Below are 22,346 nucleotides of genomic sequence, written 5' to 3' on the forward strand. Positions count from 1 at the left end.
AAAACGTGACCAGTCACTGTCACTGTTCCCGAAACCAGGTTTGGTCGTGATGTCGCTGTATTACTGAACGCATCGCCACCGAATTACTTTCTCCATCTCCAAGGGCCCGAGTTTCGGCAGAGCTCCTATCCGCTCGCTCAGTAATTCACAAAACATGAACTATTTGAAAAAAAAAATCATTCCATTGATTTGATTAACAAGAAACAATGATATATCAATGGAGTGGTGGCCAAGAGGTAACGCGTCCGCCTAAGAAGCGAAAGAATCTGAGCGCACTGGTTCGAATTCCGGCACAGTCGCCAGTACTTTCCCGGGGACCCCTCCACTTAGATAGGGGAAAAAAATGCTGGCAGGGAAAAAAAAAGAAAAGAAAGAATGGCGCTCTCAATGTAGCGACGTGCTTTTCCAGGGGAGAGTAGCCGGAATTTCACACAGAGAAATCCGTTGTGACCAAAAAAAAAAAAAAAAAAAAAAAAATGTAATACAATACAATACAATACAATACAATACAATACAATAATGTACCTTTTCCAGGTTTGGCCGTCTTCTGCTGACAATGCCCGCTCTGCGCTACGTGCCCTCTGACCGGATCGAGAGACTGTTCTTTGGCCGGACGATCGGCAACATCCCCATGGAGAAACTGCTCTGTGACATGTTCAAGAGCTGAGACCCCCGGGGGAAGCGACGCTTGTGTCCGATTTATTGATAAAACTTGGAACAGATACAATCATCCACTGAATTTCTTGGGCTGAAGAAGAAAGTATGCCATGTTCCGCAACATTGAGTGAAACGTTTGGGATTTGTTCAGGAAAGCCATGAGAAGTGTGCATTTGAGTGAAACATTTGGGGGGTTGTATAGTACGTACACTTGAGTGAAACATTTGCGGGGTTGTACAGTACGTACACTTGAGTGAAACATTTGGGATTTGTACAGTAAGCCACGAGCAGTGTGCACTTGAGTAAAACGTTTGGGATTTGTACAGAAAGCCATGAAGATCCATGGTCACCTTTGTGCAATCTTTTTCTTCTTTTTTTTTTGTAAAACATTCTACAGCATATACTGGTTTTGCTGTGCATCTTTGGTGTTGATGGTATTTATCAATTAATTTGTATTCTGATAGCATAACACCGTGAATCTCTTCACCAGTGAAACTGATTGCCATATATATACCTTACAACTATGAACAACTGACATAGATATATATCTGTGCATTGTGCTTCTCAGTCATCCCACTTCTGTCTTTTTTTCTAAGCTGTTCTTGTGTACAGAACTGGACTTGCAAAAATCCAAAAAAAGGCTAGGTTCAGTTTGTGCAAAAGTGAATGGGATGTGGAAAGATGTTTAATTATTTAATTTCCCCCAAAATTTCCTGTCAGTTTCTTTATAGTAACTGATCGCCTGATTTGTTGAATAGTTAACAAACTCATTGATTAGTTTATTATCTTCTTTGTATTGATGTAGTGAGTTATCATTGCATGTTACCTCTTTGTGTTTTGCATTCACTTTTAACTGCCTATGTGGAAAGTCACACAAACACATACACACAAACCCACAGTGCTCAATTCACTGACAAAAAGGAGTATAATACATTCCTCATTTTGGGTTCTTTTCTTTTCTTTTTTTTATACACATTCTTTGTTGAACTTTGTTTATTCATGATAATATCATAAGCCGTTTGTTTGAAGTCCATAAAGAAAAAAGCTTATTTATCAATGAAAATTTCTGGAAATGAAATGAAGATATAAGACATGGAATTATACAAGAGAGTGAAAGAGTGAGCAAGCAAGAGAGAGAGAGAGAGAGAGGCTGTCTGCGAGTAACTAAGATTATGTACATCATTATCCTGTACAAAATCATATTGGTATTTCTCATACACCACATTGCTCTAATCAAAGCTAATTATTATGAAGATGCCACTGTCTCAATACTTACAAGTGTACATGCTGTATATAATATCAATAATATATAAAACAACAAAGAAAATGCAGATGTTATGACTCTTGATAGAAGTGTCCAGTATGACATCAGCCTTTCATCACTTGTGCAGATAGCCAAGTACTATATATGACCATATTTTAAGTGAAGTACACTTATGTGCAATATTCGATGTCTGTATGCCACACACACACACACACACACACGCACATACATTTACCAGACTTCACCACTCCACACACACACACACACGTTTACCAGACTTGACCACATATTCCCTCAGCTCCACACACACACACACACACACACACAGATATAGTTTTACAAAATATGTGTTTGCCAGAATTCCCCCACCTTAACCTCTCAGTCATTTTCACAACAGCTATCTTGATTTTATATTAAACACTTTGGGCAGCAACCAAACCTCATTACACAATCATGTAGAGACTCTATGAATTGTCCTAGAAAATGGAGTTGGTTTCTTAGTGATGTGTGAAAAAGTGTTTGTGTTGTGATTTGCTACTCTAGTCTATTATTTCATTGTCAAGTTGTTTCACATACTTCTCCATGAACACTTCACTGGTCGCTTATCTTGTGTCCTACTCAGTAAATATAAATAACCTGAACATAGCATGTGTTCACTGCTGTGGGGTTTTCTTTGAATTTGACCCTGTGTGTGTGTGTGTGCGCGTGCGCGTGCGTGTGAGCAGCGCAGAGAAGAGCAGAACATACTTACCATCCTTCACCATATCTTACTGACTACTGATTATGATAAAACGAATAGAGACAGACAAAACAGACTAAAAAGAAAGAATAAAATCACTGCTCAAATTCAAACTGCTTGACACAGCATATAAACAAATTTTTATTGATGCTAACCCATTCACTGTTCTTGTCTCCAACCAAGGATTTCTGTTACATTGAAATATCTGTGAATCTTCTCTCAATTGAATCATATTGCACATATCACAGATGATCAAACAAAGGGCTTGTAATCATGTAACAGAACACTGACATATAGAAACAAAACTAAACAAAAAATAAAACCAACAAACCAAAGTTAAAATAAACCAGGAAAAAAACACAAACAAACAAAACAAACAAACAAAAAAACAACAACATCCAGCACAATTTTCTAGCCATACCAAATCATTTCTCCATGCCTGAAACTGAAAAGGAAAAGCAGGGGAAAAAATTTACATGCAAAGCACCACAAAACTCTCACAATTCACAGTTCTAACTTCAGAATATCTGTCTCATAAATAACTTTATTTTCTTGTGAAATAATTATTTTACAAGCCTTTCCAATAAATAGAAATAAACAGGGAAATATAAGCATATGACTGTTTAAATATATAAGAAAGGAGATAAAGTCTTTAATAAACAAATAATTTTATCACATCAAACAAAATGAAGGAAAAACAATCAAGTTCACACAAAAGTGCTGGTATCTTTTGACCATTTTGTCTCTGTTTTCTTTCTCCCACGCACATAAACACCTACATGAATAACTAATGTGAATAAACTTATTTTGACAAAATCTTAAAAAAGCAGAAGGGGAAAAAACACAACCCCAACTTCTTTTAAAGAAGTAAAAAAAAAAAAAAAAAAAAAGAAAAAAAAAAGAACACAATCCTTATATCTTATGATCTCTCTTCACATCCCAAACCTTGGCATCAATCACATCAATCAGTCCCATTCACACACCCACAAGCATGTGTGCACGCGTAAGTACAGAATCTCTCACCAGCAGAAAAGAACGACACTGACAATCATCTCTCTGGTGGAAAACTCTTAAAACCATCTAACAGCCAGGCTTTCTCATTCGTTTCTCTCCACAGCTTTCATTTATAAAGTAAACAGACAAAAATATAGACCTTCGCATAAAGTAATATATGTTACGTATAATGTGTAACAATACAAGAAAGAAAAAAACAACACTTAAGAAAAAAAAAAGGACCACAACATTTGGAGTAACACGTCTTGTGCCTTGCATTTACTGTGTGTGTGTGTGTGTGTGTGAGTGATGTTTGTACATACTTGTGTGAAAGTGATATGTGCATGCTTGCATGTATGTAACTGCATGTATGCACATTTGCTTTCTTCTGTTTGTGTGTATCCATATTTTTGAATCTGAAGGGCAGGGTTTTTCCTAAAGCGACATGGCTTGCTTAGTATCTTTCTTTTTAATGACAACCAAACTGAATGGCAAATGAAGGTAAAAGGACATATTTCTCTCCACGTGAAAACTTTTCTGGTTTCAAATGAAGGTCAGATCAGTTTTCAGTTCCTAAATTCTTTGCAAAACTAAAATCTAATCAAAAGGAAGAAATAATCCAAACAAAAACAAAAGTGACTTCCTGAACTGCGGCAAAATACATAACTTCTACTGAAGCGCCTTTTAATAAGCGGTACAACATAACACTTGGAACACCTATCACTTATCCTGATACACATTACAGATATGATCTTTTCTAGCAATGAAATATGTCTGTGGCATGCAGGAGCATGTCTCTGAAGCAGGCTGTTTGGTCAAGATGCACCCTGTCCATGAGTGCTGTTCAGGCAGTGTCTCTGAAAACCCCTGAACCGTCCTTCAGCAGGCACTGGCTCACAGATGCCTTGAATCTGAAAGAGAACAAAAGCATGACATTCCTTTACACAGTTCTTCAACAGGACGCATGGATCTCTGCCTGTCTGTCGGCTAGTGTGGCACTACACACTCTCCACTGTAATCAAATTCTTGCCCACACAGTCGGGACAGCAGTTGCCTCTTCTGCTCTGATGGTCACGGTTGGATACAACTGTTATCTATTCAGAATAGAACTTCCAAGAGCTGTATGATTTTAATAGGCTCCAAGAACATTGACTGGTGACTGTTTTGTTAAGAATTCTGAAATTAATGACCCGAAGATAATTGTGCTGATTCTGAAGTGGACAATTCAGATTGTTTCCACACTTTTGATTCTAAGTCACTTTGTGACCAGTACATTTCTACAGTCACTTGGAATTCCCTGAATGTTGATGCATTTGGGCAAAAGCAAAATTTCAAAAAAAAGTCATTTTGGGACTGGCATAATCAACAGCAGATGTGAAGAGTGAAGACTTGTGTCATTAAACATGAACAGCATCATGACAAATATCTATGCGCTAATCAGATAGCAATTTGGAGGATATATGTTCAGAATTCAAATCAACAAAAACATTTGAGACCTGACCATTCTTGCCTTCAGTTCTGAGTCTGTGGACAGCTATAGGCCTGTGAAGCACAACACTAGCAAACCCAGAATAAAAACAGGGGGATATAGGGAGCAAAATAAATCATATCAAGTTTCAGAATTCTGGAACACACACACACAAACATACACACATTTTCATACACATACAATAATGCAATTAAACTAGACACACACACACACAAACAATTCATACACATGCAACAACAAGGCAAATGAATTACACACACACACACACACACACACACACACACACTTATAAACACACATATTCAGACACGTACAACAAAGCAATTAAACTACACTCACAGACACATATACAAACACACACACACAAACACACACATACATTTTCATACACATACAACAATGCAATTAAACTACACATACACACACACTGGGACACATTTAACAAGGCAATTAGATTACACTCAAACATGTACACACACACACACACACACGTTCACAAACATACAACAATGCTATTAAACTAGACAAACACACACACATGCACGCACACATGAACGCACACACACACATGCAACAACAAGGCAATACACTCACACATACACACACACACACAGACACAAACACATGTTCACATACACACAACAAAGAAATTTAAACTACACACACACACACACATGCATACACACAAACACTCCCCCCTCCTTCCCCCTCTACCACCTCCGACACACACCCACACCCCAACTTACCACTCTTCTCAAAGCTGGGTGCGGACATGCTGGAATAGAGGCTGGGGGAGGCCGAGCCAGGGATGGAGGAGGCCGAGGTCATCCTGAGGGGCTGGGGGGAGGAGGAGGAGGCCATGGAGGTCAGGCGGATGGGCGGGGGAGGAGGGGGGGGCCCAAACTCCTGGGACAGGCGCTCAAACAGCAGCCTGGCCGTGCGCAGGATGAGGGCGTGGGCCATGTACTGCAGCACCAGGGCCCCGAAACCCCGGTAGAAACCCTGCCAGGGGGGGAGAATGAGAAGAAAAAAAAAAACATGATTAAATTCAATTCAAATATTATTATTATATAGATACTTATATAGCACCTGTCCTCGCTTGAAGGCCAACCTCTAAGCGCTTTATAAACTCGGGGTCATTTGCACAACAGGCTGCCTACCAGGACAGAGCCAACTGATGGCTGCTGCTGGGTGCTTATTATTCGTTTCCTGTGTCATTCAATCACATTTCAGGCATGCATACATATTCTATTCTATTTTATTCTACATACACTCAGACATGTAACATTTTACCTGTATGACCATTTTGTTTATTTACCCTGCCATGTAGGCAGCCATACTCTGTTTCTGGGGGTGTAAATGCTGGATATGTTCTTGTTTCCATAATCCATCGAATGCTGACATGGATTGCAGGATCATCAATATGTGTATTTGATCTTCTGATTGTGTATACACAAGCACATGGAATACGATAGAAATTCCCATCCTGGGGCACTCAAGAGGTTAAAACATGTGGCTGGTTTCCTAAGGCTGTTATGCTCGGGGGGTGAGAAGTGAGGATAAATCTTACTGCTCTATAAAATGCTCCTAAGTGTGCATCTGACACAGCCTCTGTCAGCCAAAGCCCAGCTCCTGGCCTTCACGTGGCAGAGCAGTTTCCACTGACAAGGAGAAGGGGCGAGGGCAGATGACTGGCACCTTAAAACCAAATGCTTCAGGCAGATGGAGCTCATCAGCCTTGGGAGGCAGTCCATCTAGGGGAAGGAAAACCCGGATTCCAAACCTCTGCTGCCTTGTGGCTATAACCTGTCAAGGGAAAGTCTTTGGGAATCAACCCTAAGGAAAAACAAAGGCAGTTGTTGATGTTCAGTCTTGGCTGTGGAACACCCCTGAGAGGGAAACTCAGACAAAAAACCAATGGCGAAGACAGATGTACTGGGCCCCTGTGGCACATATCAGAGTTACAACACTTGCTTGGAGTGAGTCTTGTCAAGGTCTTTAGTGTCAGCAGATTCATGGGGGACTGCCGTAAGAGGGATGTGGTGGCATTCTCCACTCTGAGGGAGATGCTCACTCAGTCTTGCTCTGTGACTAAGCCATTATTGTCATCAGTAGGGAGCTTAGTAGGTGGTGTCCTAAGTATGCTAAATAAGAACAGGCACTACCAAACACCACTGAAGTGACTAAGCAGCAGTGCAGGGTCTCCTCTGGTGTTTGGCCTCCTTGTGACCTAACATCGATGGTTCCCAGTCCTGGGACTATGGCAGTGAATGGGGGACTAGGAATGAGTGGTGTGGGAGTAATGCCACTGAAACGGTGCAGATGATGAGGCAGCAAAAAAAAAAAAAAGTTACAACACAGTTATGTTTTATGGATGGACAACCTCGCGATGAAGGAGAAAAAGCAATGTGTGGCTGCAACTGTGTGTGTTCAACTGTTCACAGTAACAGTGTCCTCATGACAAGACACAGCAGGGACTGTTGGAAGGGAGAGAATCCACTTTTCTAAAGGCCTTATAGAACAGAACAAAAGGATGGTATTGTCTACCTTACACAACCAATTTCTGATTCAGGAACACCTGACAGACAATGTCTCTGGATGTGTGACAAATATGCCTATGAATAAAACAAATATCAACATAATCAGAAATGAAGAACAAAGTCGCAGTCTCCACTAACATCCACAGCAACACAAAGGAAAAATATTCAGGATTTTAAACATCATGCAAGTGAACAATTCTGTTCACAGATTTTGTTTGAATTCCTTATCTGTCCTTATTATAGCAGATGAGAACTTTATTTTATTTTACTTTTTTTTTCATTTATCATGCATGAAAAAAACATGACATGCTGTCACAAATCTATGCAACAAAATATTCTCTTCAACAGCATTTCTTCAGATGGAACTTTTAATGGTTTATCTAAGCCAAAACACCTATCATAATATTATTCATTATCATGGATTATTATATAAATGGATGTTTCTTTAAAACATACCAAAAAACTGTCATTTCACACATATTTCTTCTGGGAACATGATGAGTGTCATACAAGAAAAACGAAATGGAGATAGTATTGATATAGCATAATGAACAACGGGGGTCATTATATAGACAAATAGTTGGCAACCCATTGTGCTTATACAGGGACACATTAAATGAGGGACCAACATCATCACAGGATATGACAGTTACCTGAATTCCTTCTTCAGCAAAAATGCACCGGAAGCAATCAAGGAAGCCTTCATAGCGGGTGGAAATTGGAACAACACCCAGTCCTGTGTCGGTGTTGTCAATAATTGTGCGTGTACCCTGAAGCAGAAATGATAGAAAGAAAATGAATCAGTGAATGAATACATGCCTGTTCATCTTACTGTACCTGTCCTCCCATAGATGCAACTTGTCTGTGTCAATATCCATTTCCTACTTCAATAAACTGAGCCCGTAAACTGTGAAAAAAGAGTTTCAAAAGTGAAAAAGCGAATGGTCCTGAGCAGGTGGATGGGATACAAAAAATAAAGCAACTAGTGCTACCTAACTGCATAAAGCTGACATACAACATTAAGAAAATGCAGATGATGGTTTCAGAAAGAACACTGTCACCTTTATATACAGCTGATAGGTGACAGTTTCTGTTTTTTATATTTATGTACAGCCGATAGACCACAGTCTCTGTTTTTTACATCTCTGTAAAACTGATAGACCAGTCTCATTTTTTTTTACCTGTATGTAAAGCTGATAGACCACAGTCTCTGGTGTTTTTTTTACCTGCATGTAAAGCTGATAGACCACAGTCTCTGTTTTTTTACCTATATGTACAGCCCTTAGACATCAGTCACTGTTTTTACCTGTATGTACAGCTGATAGATACCATTCTGTTGGGGTTTTTTTTACCCGTTTGTAAAGCTAATAGACTACAGTCTCTGTTTTTTTTACCTGTTCTAAAGCAAATAGACAACAGTCTCTGTATTTTACGAATTTGTAAAGCTGATAGACCACAATCTCTGTTTTCACCGTTAGACGAAAGTCTGTTTTTTACCTGTATGTACAGCTGATAGACTACAGCCTCTGTTTTTTTACCTGTATGTACAGCCGATAAACGACAGTCTCCAGTGGGTAGAGAACAAAATCAGCCAGCAGCTGTCCAGTGAAAGATGCCAACAGTTCTGGGAAATACTGTTCGTATGGCGTCAGCTGGTGGCTGGTCTCCCCTGGCAGGTCCTGCAAGGATCAGAATGGTGCATTCTCTGCTGCCGGTATTTCCAACAAATGGCTGAATGAACTGGCATTTAAACAGGTTACTTGTATGCTTGTGTGTGCATGTATCCATGCTGAATGTGTGTATGTATAAACCCATGTTGTATGTGGATGTGTGTTTATTTGTGTGTGTGTATGAATATATGTATGTGTTTTTGGTATCCACTCTTCTGTATATGTAGTATGTGTATGTGTGTGTCTGTGTAAGAGTATGTGTGTATGCATATTATTTTTGGCATTTATTCTTTTGTATATCCAGTATGTGTATGCCTGTATCAGGGTATGTGCATGAACTAATGAGTTTGTGTTTTTAGTATCTTTTCTTCTGTATACCTAGTATGTGTTTGTGTGTGTCTGTGCATGCGTGTGTATGAATACGTGTGTGCATTTGGTATTCATTTTTCTGTATATTTAGTATGTGTATGTGTGTGTGTCAATATATGAATGTATGTGTGTGTATATGTACACATATGTGTGATTTTGATTTCATTCTTCTACATATTTATCTAATCAATAGCCAGTGATGAGGAAAATGAGAACCATTCAATTTTCTTTAAGAAGTAACTGAATAGTGGAATCAAAAGCAGTCATCAGAAATCAATGGCACCAAGTAAGAAAATTAAATAAATATCACAAGTAGGAGGATACAGAAATATATGAATATAAAAGGCAAAATAAATAAAATCAAAAACAAGGTGGAATGAGCCTGTTTCTACACTGTGGAATGATACAGAGGAAGAAACAAGTGCACATGTACTGCAACCAAGAGTCAGATGTATTAGCTGAAACATTCAGTCTTTACTAATGGCTGGTCGTTCAGGTCTGTTCATGCTGCTGTCCATTATAACTGCTTTTCAGGACATATGTCAGTTTAACCTTTTTGGAAAAAAAACAAAAACACTGTGAACAAATTTCCAAAAACACTGTTGCGGCTTATCAGTGGTTTTATGGTCAAAGGGAGAAAACTCTCCTGAGTTCAAGACTGCCAAAGAGCAAGAACCTCATCTTTCCATCACAGGTCATGGTTTCCCCTTTCTTTGGTCAGTACTATTTGCACAGTCAAGCTGTCATATAAACCAGCAGATGTGTCCCAGCTTTGCTGTCAAGAAAGAGAGGCATCTCCAGCTGTTGCAGTTTAAAACAGCCTGAGCCTCATGGTCAAATATTAATCATACTCTGCAGGGTTTGTGGATGTGTGCCCTATTCTCCCTTCCAATCCATCTGAATCTGTCCTGTCTATATATGCACATGATCTTGACCTGCTCCCAAAATGGAGCATGCCACCTAAATGGAAGTTTGAAAGCCATCGTACCCATCAAAGCCCACAGTTGGAAACAAATGAACTTGAGAGTTACAGCAGCTAACACAGAGGATCAAGATCTTCAAATGTTTGTTGATTATCTCCCTTCAACAGTGGATTTGAATAAATGATGGTGTGTTGAAGATTAAAGCTTAACCCTTTCGCTGCCAGGAAAATAAGATTAAAGGAAATCTATTTGCCAAGTTTTTTTTCACAAAAAACGGGTAAAAATTTTCCAAAAATTCTGTGCTCTTTGTTATTGGAGAAAGACCCATAAAAGTATATATTTTCTGAAAGGGAAATGAATAAAGAATACAAAACACATGTTTTCCCATTTTGTATATTTTTAGTGACATGCTGTTGTTTTGAAATCAGTGTTTTGTTTTTTGTCACATTTTCAACTTGTTCATTACAAACATTAGTCAGGTAATTTGCACTAAAATATCATATTTTCTGGACAAATGGATATCTGCTCACACAAAATCATACTAGAATAACCACAATATAAAAAAAAAACTGAAAAAGAAATAGATACATAATGCATTGTGACTTCTGCAAGTGATAATATGGATGTGAGGCCACGCCCCCTCAGTCTCCACCCCCCTCCTCTTCACCCTTCTCACACGGTCACTTTATCCACTTTTCATCAGACCGCGTTGGCTGAGTGCCAAGAAAATAGCTCACACTGTGTCCTGCTGAAAATTCAGTGACTTCTGTCGTCTGCTAGAGCTGAACAGCTGGCATCACTCACTGATAGTCGTAACTTGGCCACTCTCTTGATTGCTCCCTTTATTTTCTATCAAATCATCCTATAAATGTTCACCACTGTCTTCTCCTTCAAATTTATGCTTCAATTCTTTCTGAGCATCAGCTAAAGAAAGTAATCTTGGTTGATTTAGTTCGCCACGATCGCATGTCTTGAGCACGGAGTCAGTCCGACATTTTGTTGAGCAAGCGAGGAGAGGAGCCAGGCAAAGACTGCGGCCAGTAACCCAACCCAAACGTTCAAATAAAGGACTGCCTTATGACGCAGATGGTGTTTCTCGCTATGAATAGAATCTAGAAAGATTCCCCAAGCTAAAGCTACCAGCATTTTTGTCAACGAACTGAATGCAAAGCAGGCAAAAGTCAGAATATTTCGATGACGAGTTGTCTCGTCATTGTGGCAGCGAAGCTTACATGCTTTCCATGACGAGTTATCTCGTCATATAGGCAGCCTAGGGGTTAAGGTCCTAAGCCTTTTACAGCTATTGGGGCAATGAATTCATATCCATTGTGTATAAGGTTTGGCATATAGGGCGGGGACCTAATCCTCTCCTTCTGCTGCTTTTAACGTACCCCGACCAAAGTCAGGTATCCATTCAATACACCTGGGTGGAGTGAGGAAATCTGGAGTGAAAAGCCTTTTCCAGGGAGACACCACCATGCTGAAAAGGGCTTTGAACCCTGATAACTGGTGAACACTGAATCAGAAGTCTAACGCCTGATGCTGCCATGGCGCCCTCCTTGGAAAGGAGTGGGCAACGGTGGGGGGAAGGGGATGGTGGCTGATGGATTTTGTAGTTGTGTGGGAACATGGCTGGACAAAATCATCAGACTTTGTATGGAAAAACAACAACAAAATGTTGTTAAGATCTAAGTACACAAATATGGCAAAGTGAATCGTTAAGACTTTGGACTTTCGATGCAGCGGTCAGGGTTTGATCCCCCATTTTGGTCTGGTCTTGTGTCCTTGTGAAATGGAAAGGCACTTTCCTCCCATGTTCCTCACTTCACCCAGATGTGAATGGGTACCTAACTTGATCGGGGAAAGGTTAAAACAGCGGAAGGACAGGATTAATCCCCACCTTCCCATGCTGACACAGTGGATATGAATTTGGAATCAACTTCCTCAGCCTCTCCATCACTCATCTTCGCTGCAATCTTTAAAATCCAGCCTGAAGACCCACCTTTTCCCCTCCTGAATAATTCTCAACAGGTCATCCCTTTCCAGTATGAACTAAAATAAATAAAAGAATGATTTTTGATAATGTTTGGTATCTTATGTTAAATTTGTCCTTGTCTATATTTAAGTATGCATTCTATTTGTTAACGCCTAGGGCTTATTTTCAAGATTCAGCGTAAATGCTCATAATAATAATAATAATAATAACAATAATAATTATGTTATTTCACTGCTAAGATGGACCAGCAAAAGGCTACAAGACCTTGAACCTTGAACCTGACCTACCCTCCTCTCCTGCAGCTCGGAGCGCTTGGTGGAGATGACGGTGTAGTTGGCAATGGCGGAGATGAGGTAGTGGGAGAGGCGCAGGGCCACTGTGGGCCCCACCAGCTGCCACACAGGGATCAGCCTCCCAGAGTGCGGGGCCCCCCAACCTGCCACTCGCGACACCCCCTCCCTCACCACATCCACGATGCCCGGCTTCTCACTGGCGATGTCGCTCTGTGTGAAAAAAAAAAGAGTAAAAAAACAGTTAAGCATTCTTCAATAAATGAATAATAGTTCTTTTTTTCTTCTTCCCCCCTCCCCCCCACCCCCACCCCCCCTTCACTGCCAGTATTCTACTTGTGCTGTTTCAGTGGCTTTTGACACCCCCCTATCCAACCCCATGCCACTTGTCCCCAGGGCCCATTCTGTCACAGTATCAGCGCTTGCAATCCACAGGGAACTACACTGCAGGTTTCTCTTCTGATGTTATTCTCCAAAACAACAGCATCATTGACCACTTCAGTTGCTGTTGTTTTTTTTTAAGTTTGCATTTTGCATCATGACATCAAACAGCCTCTGTCAAGTAAAATGACACTGAATAACATTCATTCAATGATTACGATGATCAACATTAATAACATCAACACTTCAGCACCACTATCCAGATGAAATTATGAAAGGATCAGTGTACATAAATAATTGAAAGACAGGCATTCAATATTCATACACTAATTAGTTTGAAAAGAAAAAGAACTTCAGCAAAAATAACTGGTTCATGACCAGCCAGTGAATGATTCCATACCTGCACTGTTTCAATCAAACTGGCGGCATAAAAAGGTGTGGTGACGATAATCCCCATCCTGAAAACAAAACCAAAGGGATGTCATTCACTATTTTACTGCCAGACACATGCTAGGACTATCCCGTAAGAAGTAAACAATGCAATCAATGAACAGAATACTGATTCTATACCGACTCTCCAGTAATACAATGAAGACAATACTGTTTCTAAACAGAATACTATGCACTCAGATTCTGATGTGTGAAGTGGTTGTTGTGTTACATGGAGGAGAAGAGAATGGTTTTTTTTTATATATATATATTCACTTATTTGGTTCATTTATTTCATCAAAATTTTATGTGAATAATTGTCTTAGAGTTGCTTTTTTTAAAGGCCTGGCTAGTAGTGGGTTGGGTCTATATACAGGTCAGACATCTGCCATTAGCTCATTGCTCTGGCTTCAAAATTAATTTCCTTAAAATGTTTTTCACGTTCCAACTTATGCATAAACCGTGAGGAAAGGCAATTAACTTCTACAGTATTTCTGGATGTGTCCACACGTAATCTGGAGGAAATACAGTATATTTTCTGCATGTTTTCCCTATCAATACAGCATGGAAACCTGCCCAGGCTGTAAATTCCCCAGGGTTCAATGGGTTAAAAACAAAACAAACAAAAAAACAGAAAAAATGTGGGGCACTGAGCAATCTGCACACTTTGACGTGTCCTTTAATAGCCGAGTGGTTAAAGCATTGGACTGTCAATCTGAGGGTCCCGGGTTCGAATCACGGTGATGGTGCCTGGTGGGTAAAGGGTGGAGATTTTTATTATCTCCCAGGTCAACATATGTGCAGACCTGAGAGTGCCTGAACCCCCTTCGTGTGTATATGCAAGCAGAAGATCAAATACGCACATTAAAGATCCTGTAATCCATGTCAGCGCTCAGTGGGTTATGGAAACAAGAACATATCCAGCATGCACACCCCCCAAAATGGAGTATGGCTGCCTACATGGTGGGGTAAAAACGGTCATACACGTAAAAGCCCACTCGTGTGCATACGAGTGAACGTGGGAGTTGCATCCCACAAACGCAGAAGAAGAAGAAGACACGCCCTTTGAAATCGAAGCTGTTGTGAAGTGGTTGACATGGTGTACTGTGCTATGCAGTAATCAAACGATGAGTGTGTGATATACTCTGCATGAATCTTAGTCACAATTCCACATGCATGTCTATATTCTTGTTAGCAGTTACAGACAATCTGATCTCAAGTCTCAGATGCTTGTCTTGTTTTGTTTAATGAAACTTCACGTTCTGAACAATTCTTTGTTGTTTGAGTTATGGTTATAAATATATACATACATGTATGAGTAAACGTGTTAAAATGGGCGCACACTGTTCCACACACTGATGCATATATATCAGTGTGTGTCACTTTATATGTGTGTGTATATATATATCTACAGGTCACTATATATATCATGCATGTGTATATATATATATATCCACAAGTCACTTTGTATATATGTGTGTGTGTATTCACATGTCACTATATATATATGTGTATATATATCCACATGTCACTGTATATGTGTGTGTAAATATATACGTCTACACGTCACTATAAATCTATCACTATGAGGCTATACAAACGTGACTTAGGATAACAATGTAACAGATCAGGACACTGCTACTCACGCTTTCAGCAGAATATGTTCTCCATATTTCTTCAAAGAACTGTGTCGGGATACATCCCTGATCAGAAAAGAAAAGAAAGTAAAAATCACTGAACATGTAATGTAGTTTGTATCAATATGAAAAACAAAACTCTCTTATTTTACAAGAGTATGAACATAAAATGCAGACCAACTTCATTGTCATGAAACTTGAAATGCAACATCATCAAGTGGTGTGTGTGTGTGTGTGTGTGTGTGTGTGTGTGTGTGTGTGTGTGTGTGTGTGTGTGTGTGAGTGTCTGCGTGTATGTCACTGTGTGAGAGAGAGAGAGAGTGTGTGTGTCTGTGTGCGCATGTGTGTGAGTGTGCGTGTGTGTGTGTGTGTGTGTGTGTGTGTGTGTGCGCGCGCGCGTGCACGCTTGTCTTTGCATGTGTGTTTGTTTCACAGGCTGCATATTTTACTAATTGATGTAGTAACAGTGTTAACCTAACCAGGAATGGTATCTTGGTAAGAATATGTTGGGTGTGAAAGATGGAAAAAAAAAAGGTGTCAAACAATGAAACATACAGAAAAAAGCACTAATCAGTATATTTTTTTTTAAGCTAAAGAACAGCTGCAGCCATTCAAAACTTGAACAACTGAAAGAGGTCAGAGATAAACAACTTTTCCATCAAAGCTGGTAGTAATTTTTTATTTAATAAATGCTCTGACAAGTTTTGGTTAACTGAAATGGAATATCTACCTGTCTATACATCTATGTATTTATTTATACCCGTATGTATCTGTATCTATCTGCCTATCTATATATATATATATATCTATATATACCTAATAGAACATTAACTCTGATGTAATATGTTAAGTAGTTGATACAAATCTGCTAAAATGTTTCACCACCAGGGATCTGATCTCGTAAAAGAAAACAAAATCAGTCTTACCCACTCAGACATCAACTTTCACATGTTCACACTGGCACATATATCCACACACTCACAGCCACATGCCAATACATTCATTCTCTTAAAGTTGAACACAAATGCACACACATGTATACACACACTCACACATACACACACACACACTCACACACATGTACATTCCTGGATCCACTTTCACACAGTCACATATCAATACACACAAGCTCTTACACACACAGATGGACATTCCAATATCAACATTCACACACACAACATAACAAAATACACAAACACACACACACACACACACACACACACACACACACACACACACACCCTCCAATATCCACATTCAGGCACTGAAAAAACCAAGACCAACACAGACAGACACAAACACAGACAAACACATAAACATCACTGACTTGGGGAAAGGCGTGACCTCGCTGATGATATTCTCACTGACCAGGTTGATTCCCCTGACCACAAACACACCGCCGATACCTTTCCACAACGTCCAGCCCCCCTGTTCCCAAACAACACAAAAAAATGGATTATATATCAAAACAAACATTACACAGCAAAAATGTGTGTGTGTGTGTGTGTGTGTGTGTGTATGCACGTGTGCAAAAGCACTTCCTAGAAAGGACAAGCAAGCCCCTTGTGTGTGTGTATACAGTTTCTAACAGTGGTGTGATGGCATGCACATGTGTGAGCACACGCACATATATATTCATGATTGTGTGTGTGTGTGTGTGGTGTGTGTGCGTGTGCATGTAAATGCGTGTGTGTGTGTGTATGTGCGAGTGTGTGTGTGTGTGTGTGTACGTGTGAATGTGTGTGTGTCTGTATGTATATGTCAGCATATACACAAGCGTGTAAGTGTTACAAGGATGCAAGGGAAATATAGGGACAAAGAACTGAGTTAAAACATTCACACATGCCATAACATGAGGGGGGGGGGGGGGGGCGGGGGGGACAATCAGTTTACATCAGAAAGTTGTTAACAACCTTACAAATGCCATAACAGGGGTAAAAGCAATATGCTTACATCAGAAAGTTGTCCACATTACCTGTGTGCGTTGCAGGTTGAGCAAGGTCTGAATGAGGGTGAATGGGGTCAGGTGGTACCCTTTCCCATTGTGATGAACCTGTGTATCAATGATACAAATAGTTATTTCCCATTGTGATCAAATGATACAAATAGTTATTTCCCATTGTGATGAACCTGTGTGTCAATGATACAAATAGTTATTTCCCATTGTGATGAACCTGTGTCAATGATACCAATAGTTATTTCCCATTGTGATGAACCTGTGTTAATGATACCAATAGTTATTTCCCATTGTGATGAACCTGTGTTAATGATACCAGTAGTTATTCCACTGTGGCACAGTTATCAACAGGTCACTGCGTCCCTCTGGCTCCCACCCTCCAACTCCCCTCTCTGTGTTCATGGAGGAAGGTGGCAGAATGGTTAACATGCTTAAACTGCTGATGCAGTCTCTGTGAGGGTCTGGGTGCGAATCCCAGCCTCACCCTTTCTCCCGAGTTTGACTGGAAAATCAAACACAGCATCTAGTCATTCGGAGACAGAGGTCCTGTATGCAGCATGCACTTGGAGCACTAAAAAAAACAGGTGTTGACCTCTGGCTAAATTCTGAAGAAGAAACCCACTCTGGTGCATGCACTCAAGGCCAGACAAAGCACATCTGGGCTATGCTGCAGGTCAGGCATCTGCCTAGCAGATGTGGTGTAGCGTATATATGGATTTGTCCAAGTGCAGTGACACCTCTCAGAGAAACTGACTCTGTTTCTCTCTGAGCAAAGTGTTTTTGTGTTACCTTTCATGAGAAACTAGGTCCTAAACATGAACTTTTAACATGTAAGACTTTTCCATACTTATAATTCTGTATCCACCTCCTGAACACGCTTTCTATTTCTCTGTTAGTGTTTCCTCCTCCAGAGGAAGCCATCAGTTCAAGATTTTTTTTTTTTTTTTTTTTTGTGGAAGAATATGATTATCATAGACTAAGTGAACAAAGATTTATAAAAATATTCTACAAAAAAGCGATTGGTTATATTAATCAGTATACTGTTCTTTGCCATCTGCGGTGTACATGTTAGAAAGAGACATAAGAACAAGATCTTGACAGACAGAAATATAAAGGAAGTACCAAGCAGACTGAAAGTCTGGCAGTAGTGTGGATAAAGTGGTCTAATTTTGAGACTTACACTACAGAAAGGCTAAAAAGAGATCTATTACAGATAAAAAAGAAAAAAAAGGAGCAAAGAGACGCTCACAAAAATTCATACCTGACACTGTCTTCGAAGCACTATGCATGGGTGTGAAATCAGCTGTTCAGTAAATATGCTGGAAAAAAAAAAATCATACATTGTTTCAATAATTTGAACAAATTAATGCATACACATGCGAGATGAAAAAAAATCCCATCATCTGCATTTTCTCTTCACAAAATTCTGTGTTCAGATTCAGAATTGGTTCAAAGGGTCTTACCGATGTCAATGGAAATAAAATGCTACCATGGAAATAAAATGGTACCAGATACAAACTAGGTTATGTAACCTTGTAATCAGTGTGTGTGTGTGTGTGTGTGTGTGTACGTGCGCGCGTGTGCATACACGTGCATACACATTGTGTGTGTGTGTGTGTGTGTGTGTGCATGTGTGTGTGTGTGCATGTGGATGTGTGTGTGTGTGTGTGTGTGTGTGTGTGTGTGTGTGTGTGTGTGTGTGTGTGCATGTGCGTGTGTGTTTGTGTGTGTGTATGAGTATGTGTGTGAAGAACTTATATTTGCAGACCTTTTGTCCCATAATAATGCTAACTGATGACCCCCAAACTGAGTCTAAACAGTCTGTGTGCACACACATGTATGAATTTGTGCAAGAATGTGTGTGCATGTTGTTGTTTTTTTCTAGATATTAAGTTTTCTGTCCCTATTTCCTTGGTACTGTTCAACCTGCTTAAAAATACACACCTAGCAGAGTAGTGAAGTACAGAAGGTGACCGGTGTCCCATCAAGGAACTATTGAAATATGATGCTTCCTGATGTGTGTGAGTGTGTGCAACAGAATACAGCGGACTTGTGAGCATTATGTAATTCTACTTCCACTGTTCTCAGCTGAATTATTTTTCAAGTCTTGTACAGTATAACATTACAGTATAACATTAAATACACAAATGCATAATAATCACCCTTCTATATCTGTCATTCACTCACATAAATAAATGAAAAGGTTAAGGTGACTGGGAACAGGTCTCTGCTGTTAGCCATCATCATCATCTTCATCAATCTGTGTGAACCACTAATATTTTCTCCATATGAGAGAGATGGGAGGACAAGGAAGAGAAAGAGAGAGAGACGAAGATAAAACACACACACACACACACACACACACACACACACACACACACACACACACACACAGACAGAGACAGAGAAGGAGAGACAGAAAGAGAGAGAGAGAGAGGGGGGGGAGAGCCATAGAACAATCATCATCATTATTAATAACCTGTACATTTTCTATTCTAATATCATCCAGTTTAACTGGTATTATTACCATGAATAACATTTTCTAAACAGTTCTTTAATGAAGGAAAAACAGCAACACAAATCCAAAAATGCAAAAAAAATGAAAAGGACTAAGTCTAAAAGGAATCACCTGCAGAAGCCAATGCTGAGTCCAGCAACCCTCAGTATCTGTTCTGTAATGACACAACACATCAACTCCATGATAAATTGTAAAATATAAGTGCAAAAGAGAAAATAAAACTTAATCATTTGATCTGTGATAACTGATGAGGTATTGATGATTCACAATAACAATATATTTGATATGAAAATTTACTAAAACAAACAAACAGGTAGAGTGGACATGGTGTTTTATACTTGACCCAAGACCAAATGTATGCCAAATCATAGCGTTACAGTTTTATTTCAGTTTACATATAAGAATTTGAAGACAGTGTCATATTTTACTTTACGCAGTGGAATATTCTAAAATAGTTCCTCAGGTTGACATAACTATATCATGCTTGCATCAAAATACGCAGATCTGCTCTAAAACTAGTAAAAGCATAATTACTCATTATCATTATCTGAACACAATGACTGAATGAAGAATAATGAAATTAGTAAAGTCTTAACAAAATTTCACACACACACACACACACACACACACACACACACACACCACATACACATAGTTTTATACACTATATATATATATATATATATATATATATATATATATATTACACACACACACACATACACACACATGTACACTGCTTGAACATGAGCATGGAATACATGTGTGTAGAGGGGTGGGGGTTGCATCTAGATCTGTGTGCAACTGAATATGACGGATTTATGTTTATGTACATGTTTTACAGTAGTCTTCATTTTGTCACAGTTTTCGTCACCAGTAATTCGAGCAAATGACGTTTGGTATTCTATTAAATAATGAAAATCGATGTTACTTTTCCGTATACATAATCAGTCTGTTGCACCACAATCAATGACATTATTAAAACACTAAAAATATAAAACGCAAGAAACATAAGCTATGTTAAAGAATAATACATAAAATGAGTAATGTGGGTTAGCTTTGGTGCTACTATGCACAAAAAGGCGAACACAATTAAGAGACCTTTCGAAAGGTTTTCTCAGAAAACATTCGGATTGCGTCCCTTAGAAACGTCCTCGGCGATTCGATTCCTTACCATTTTGACTGGTATCCTTCTTCGGCACCTCATATCTGGCAGAGACATTTTCTGCTTCTCCCAGCAGGTCTCTCTGTCTGCTGGATGAGGCATATTGTCCTTCTGGATACGAGTATTCGTTCATAACCCGTGTACCCATCGAGACAAAACACTGCTTACAAAAGTAGTCGAAAGGACAGGTAAAAGGAAGTGTAGGGAGTTGTCTACCGTTTTGCACTGAGTGTTGCACAGATAAGTGACATCAACGGTGCGTATGCACCCGGTCTTACATGATGATATTCAGAACGTGAATTGCGAATCATAATTCACCTTCTCGACCCCTTTTCTCCCTCCCCAACTCCTTCCTTTCCTTTCCCAGCCTCTGCTTTTGATCTTACATTATCACAACAGATTGATAATAATGATTATTACCCAACCGGCTTTTCCTAGTATACTGGTAGCCGGCGGCCTTGCGTTTCGTCTCATGTTTCAACTATTGTCACAAAACAGTGCAGATAGGGGGCAGAAAAAAAAGTACGTTGCTCAGAAGCCAAGGCTGACCACTGTTTATTTGCGCGCGCCGCGCATATACACATGCCGAAGTACATATGATAAAAGTACTGGTGTGTGTGTGTGTGTGTGTGTGTGTGTGTGTGTGTGTGTGTGTGTGTGTGTGTGTGTGTGTGTGTGTGTGTGTGTGTGTGTGTGTGTGTGTGTGTGTGTGTGTGTGTCTGTGTGTCTCTGTGTGTGTGTCTGTGTGCCACGGCGTGTGTGTGTGTGTGTGTGTGTGTGTGTGTGTGTGTGTGTGTGTGTGTCTGTGTGTCTGTGTGTGTGTCTGTGTCTGTGTCACGGTCTGTGTGTGTCTGTCAGTGTGTGCGTTTGCGCATCAGTGCGTGCCGCGTGTCTCTGTGTACCTCGGTGTGTGTGTGTGTGTGTGTGTGTGTGTGTGTGTGTGTGTGTGTGTGTGTGTGCGTGCGCGCGCGCGCTCAGGAGTGGGATTTATGGTGTTGTAGTGTTGGCGGCCGGCTCTGGGCCGTCTGCCTGAATCCAGCTGACTTGGTGTCGTCAGATTGTTCCTGCCACCCCACTGTTGTTCTTATGAAAACTGAAGGACTTCTACTATTATTGTTCAGTGCTAGATCACTGGTGGCATTAAACAAACGTCTGCTGTTGCTAACTGCAGAGATTTAGCGGAGAGTTAAGACTCTTTTTAAACGCAAAACCCGGCTAACTTTTCAAGTTAATCGCAAAGCAATCTTAGCGCTGCTGGGATCGACTCAGTTATGCCCGGACAAACGTACCGGTCGCCAATCCTGATGACCACACTGAGAACAACCATGA

General features: G+C 39.9%; 2 protein-coding genes across 2 annotated transcripts in view; one reads left to right on the forward strand and one right to left on the reverse strand.

The window, feature by feature from the left end:
• Positions 1–844, forward strand: part of LOC143282424 (photoreceptor-specific nuclear receptor-like) — a 33,090-nt gene extending 32,246 nt beyond the window's left edge. Inside the window, exon 9 of the mRNA XM_076588062.1 lies at positions 535–844. Coding sequence (XP_076444177.1) covers positions 535–667 — 133 coding nt within the window. The 3' untranslated portion in view covers positions 668–844. The remainder of the gene's footprint in view (positions 1–534) is intronic.
• A 741-nt stretch (positions 845–1,585) lies between these two features.
• Positions 1,586–21,206, reverse strand: LOC143281994 (mitochondrial outer membrane protein SLC25A46-like). Its single transcript, XM_076587378.1, has 12 exons — positions 21,027–21,206; positions 19,964–20,006; positions 18,596–18,653; positions 17,353–17,430; positions 16,705–16,805; positions 15,387–15,443; positions 13,712–13,769; positions 12,928–13,143; positions 9,221–9,361; positions 8,336–8,452; positions 5,889–6,144; positions 1,586–4,564 (listed from the first exon to the last, which is right to left on the reverse strand). Exons 1-12 carry the CDS (start codon positions 21,163–21,165, stop codon positions 4,548–4,550), a joined length of 1,281 nt encoding a protein of 426 aa, XP_076443493.1. The 5' UTR covers positions 21,166–21,206; the 3' UTR covers positions 1,586–4,547.
• Between the last annotated feature and the right edge of the window lie 1,140 nt (positions 21,207–22,346).

Source organism: Babylonia areolata, chromosome 5 (genome assembly GCF_041734735.1).
Source record: "Babylonia areolata isolate BAREFJ2019XMU chromosome 5, ASM4173473v1, whole genome shotgun sequence".
In the NCBI taxonomy this organism is placed as follows: domain Eukaryota; kingdom Metazoa; phylum Mollusca; class Gastropoda; order Neogastropoda; family Buccinidae; genus Babylonia; species Babylonia areolata.

Coding starts and splice junctions, on each gene's coding strand:
- LOC143281994 (XM_076587378.1), bottom strand. CDS start 21,165: ATGGGTACACGGGTTATGAACGAATACTCGTATCCAGAAGGACAATAT. Junction 20,007..21,026: donor GAAGGATACCAGTCAAAATG/GTAAGGAATCGA, acceptor GTGTCATTACAG/AACAGATACTGAGGGTTGCT. Junction 13,144..13,711: donor GTTTGATTGAAACAGTGCAG/GTATGGAATCAT, acceptor TTTTTCACACAG/AGCGACATCGCCAGTGAGAA.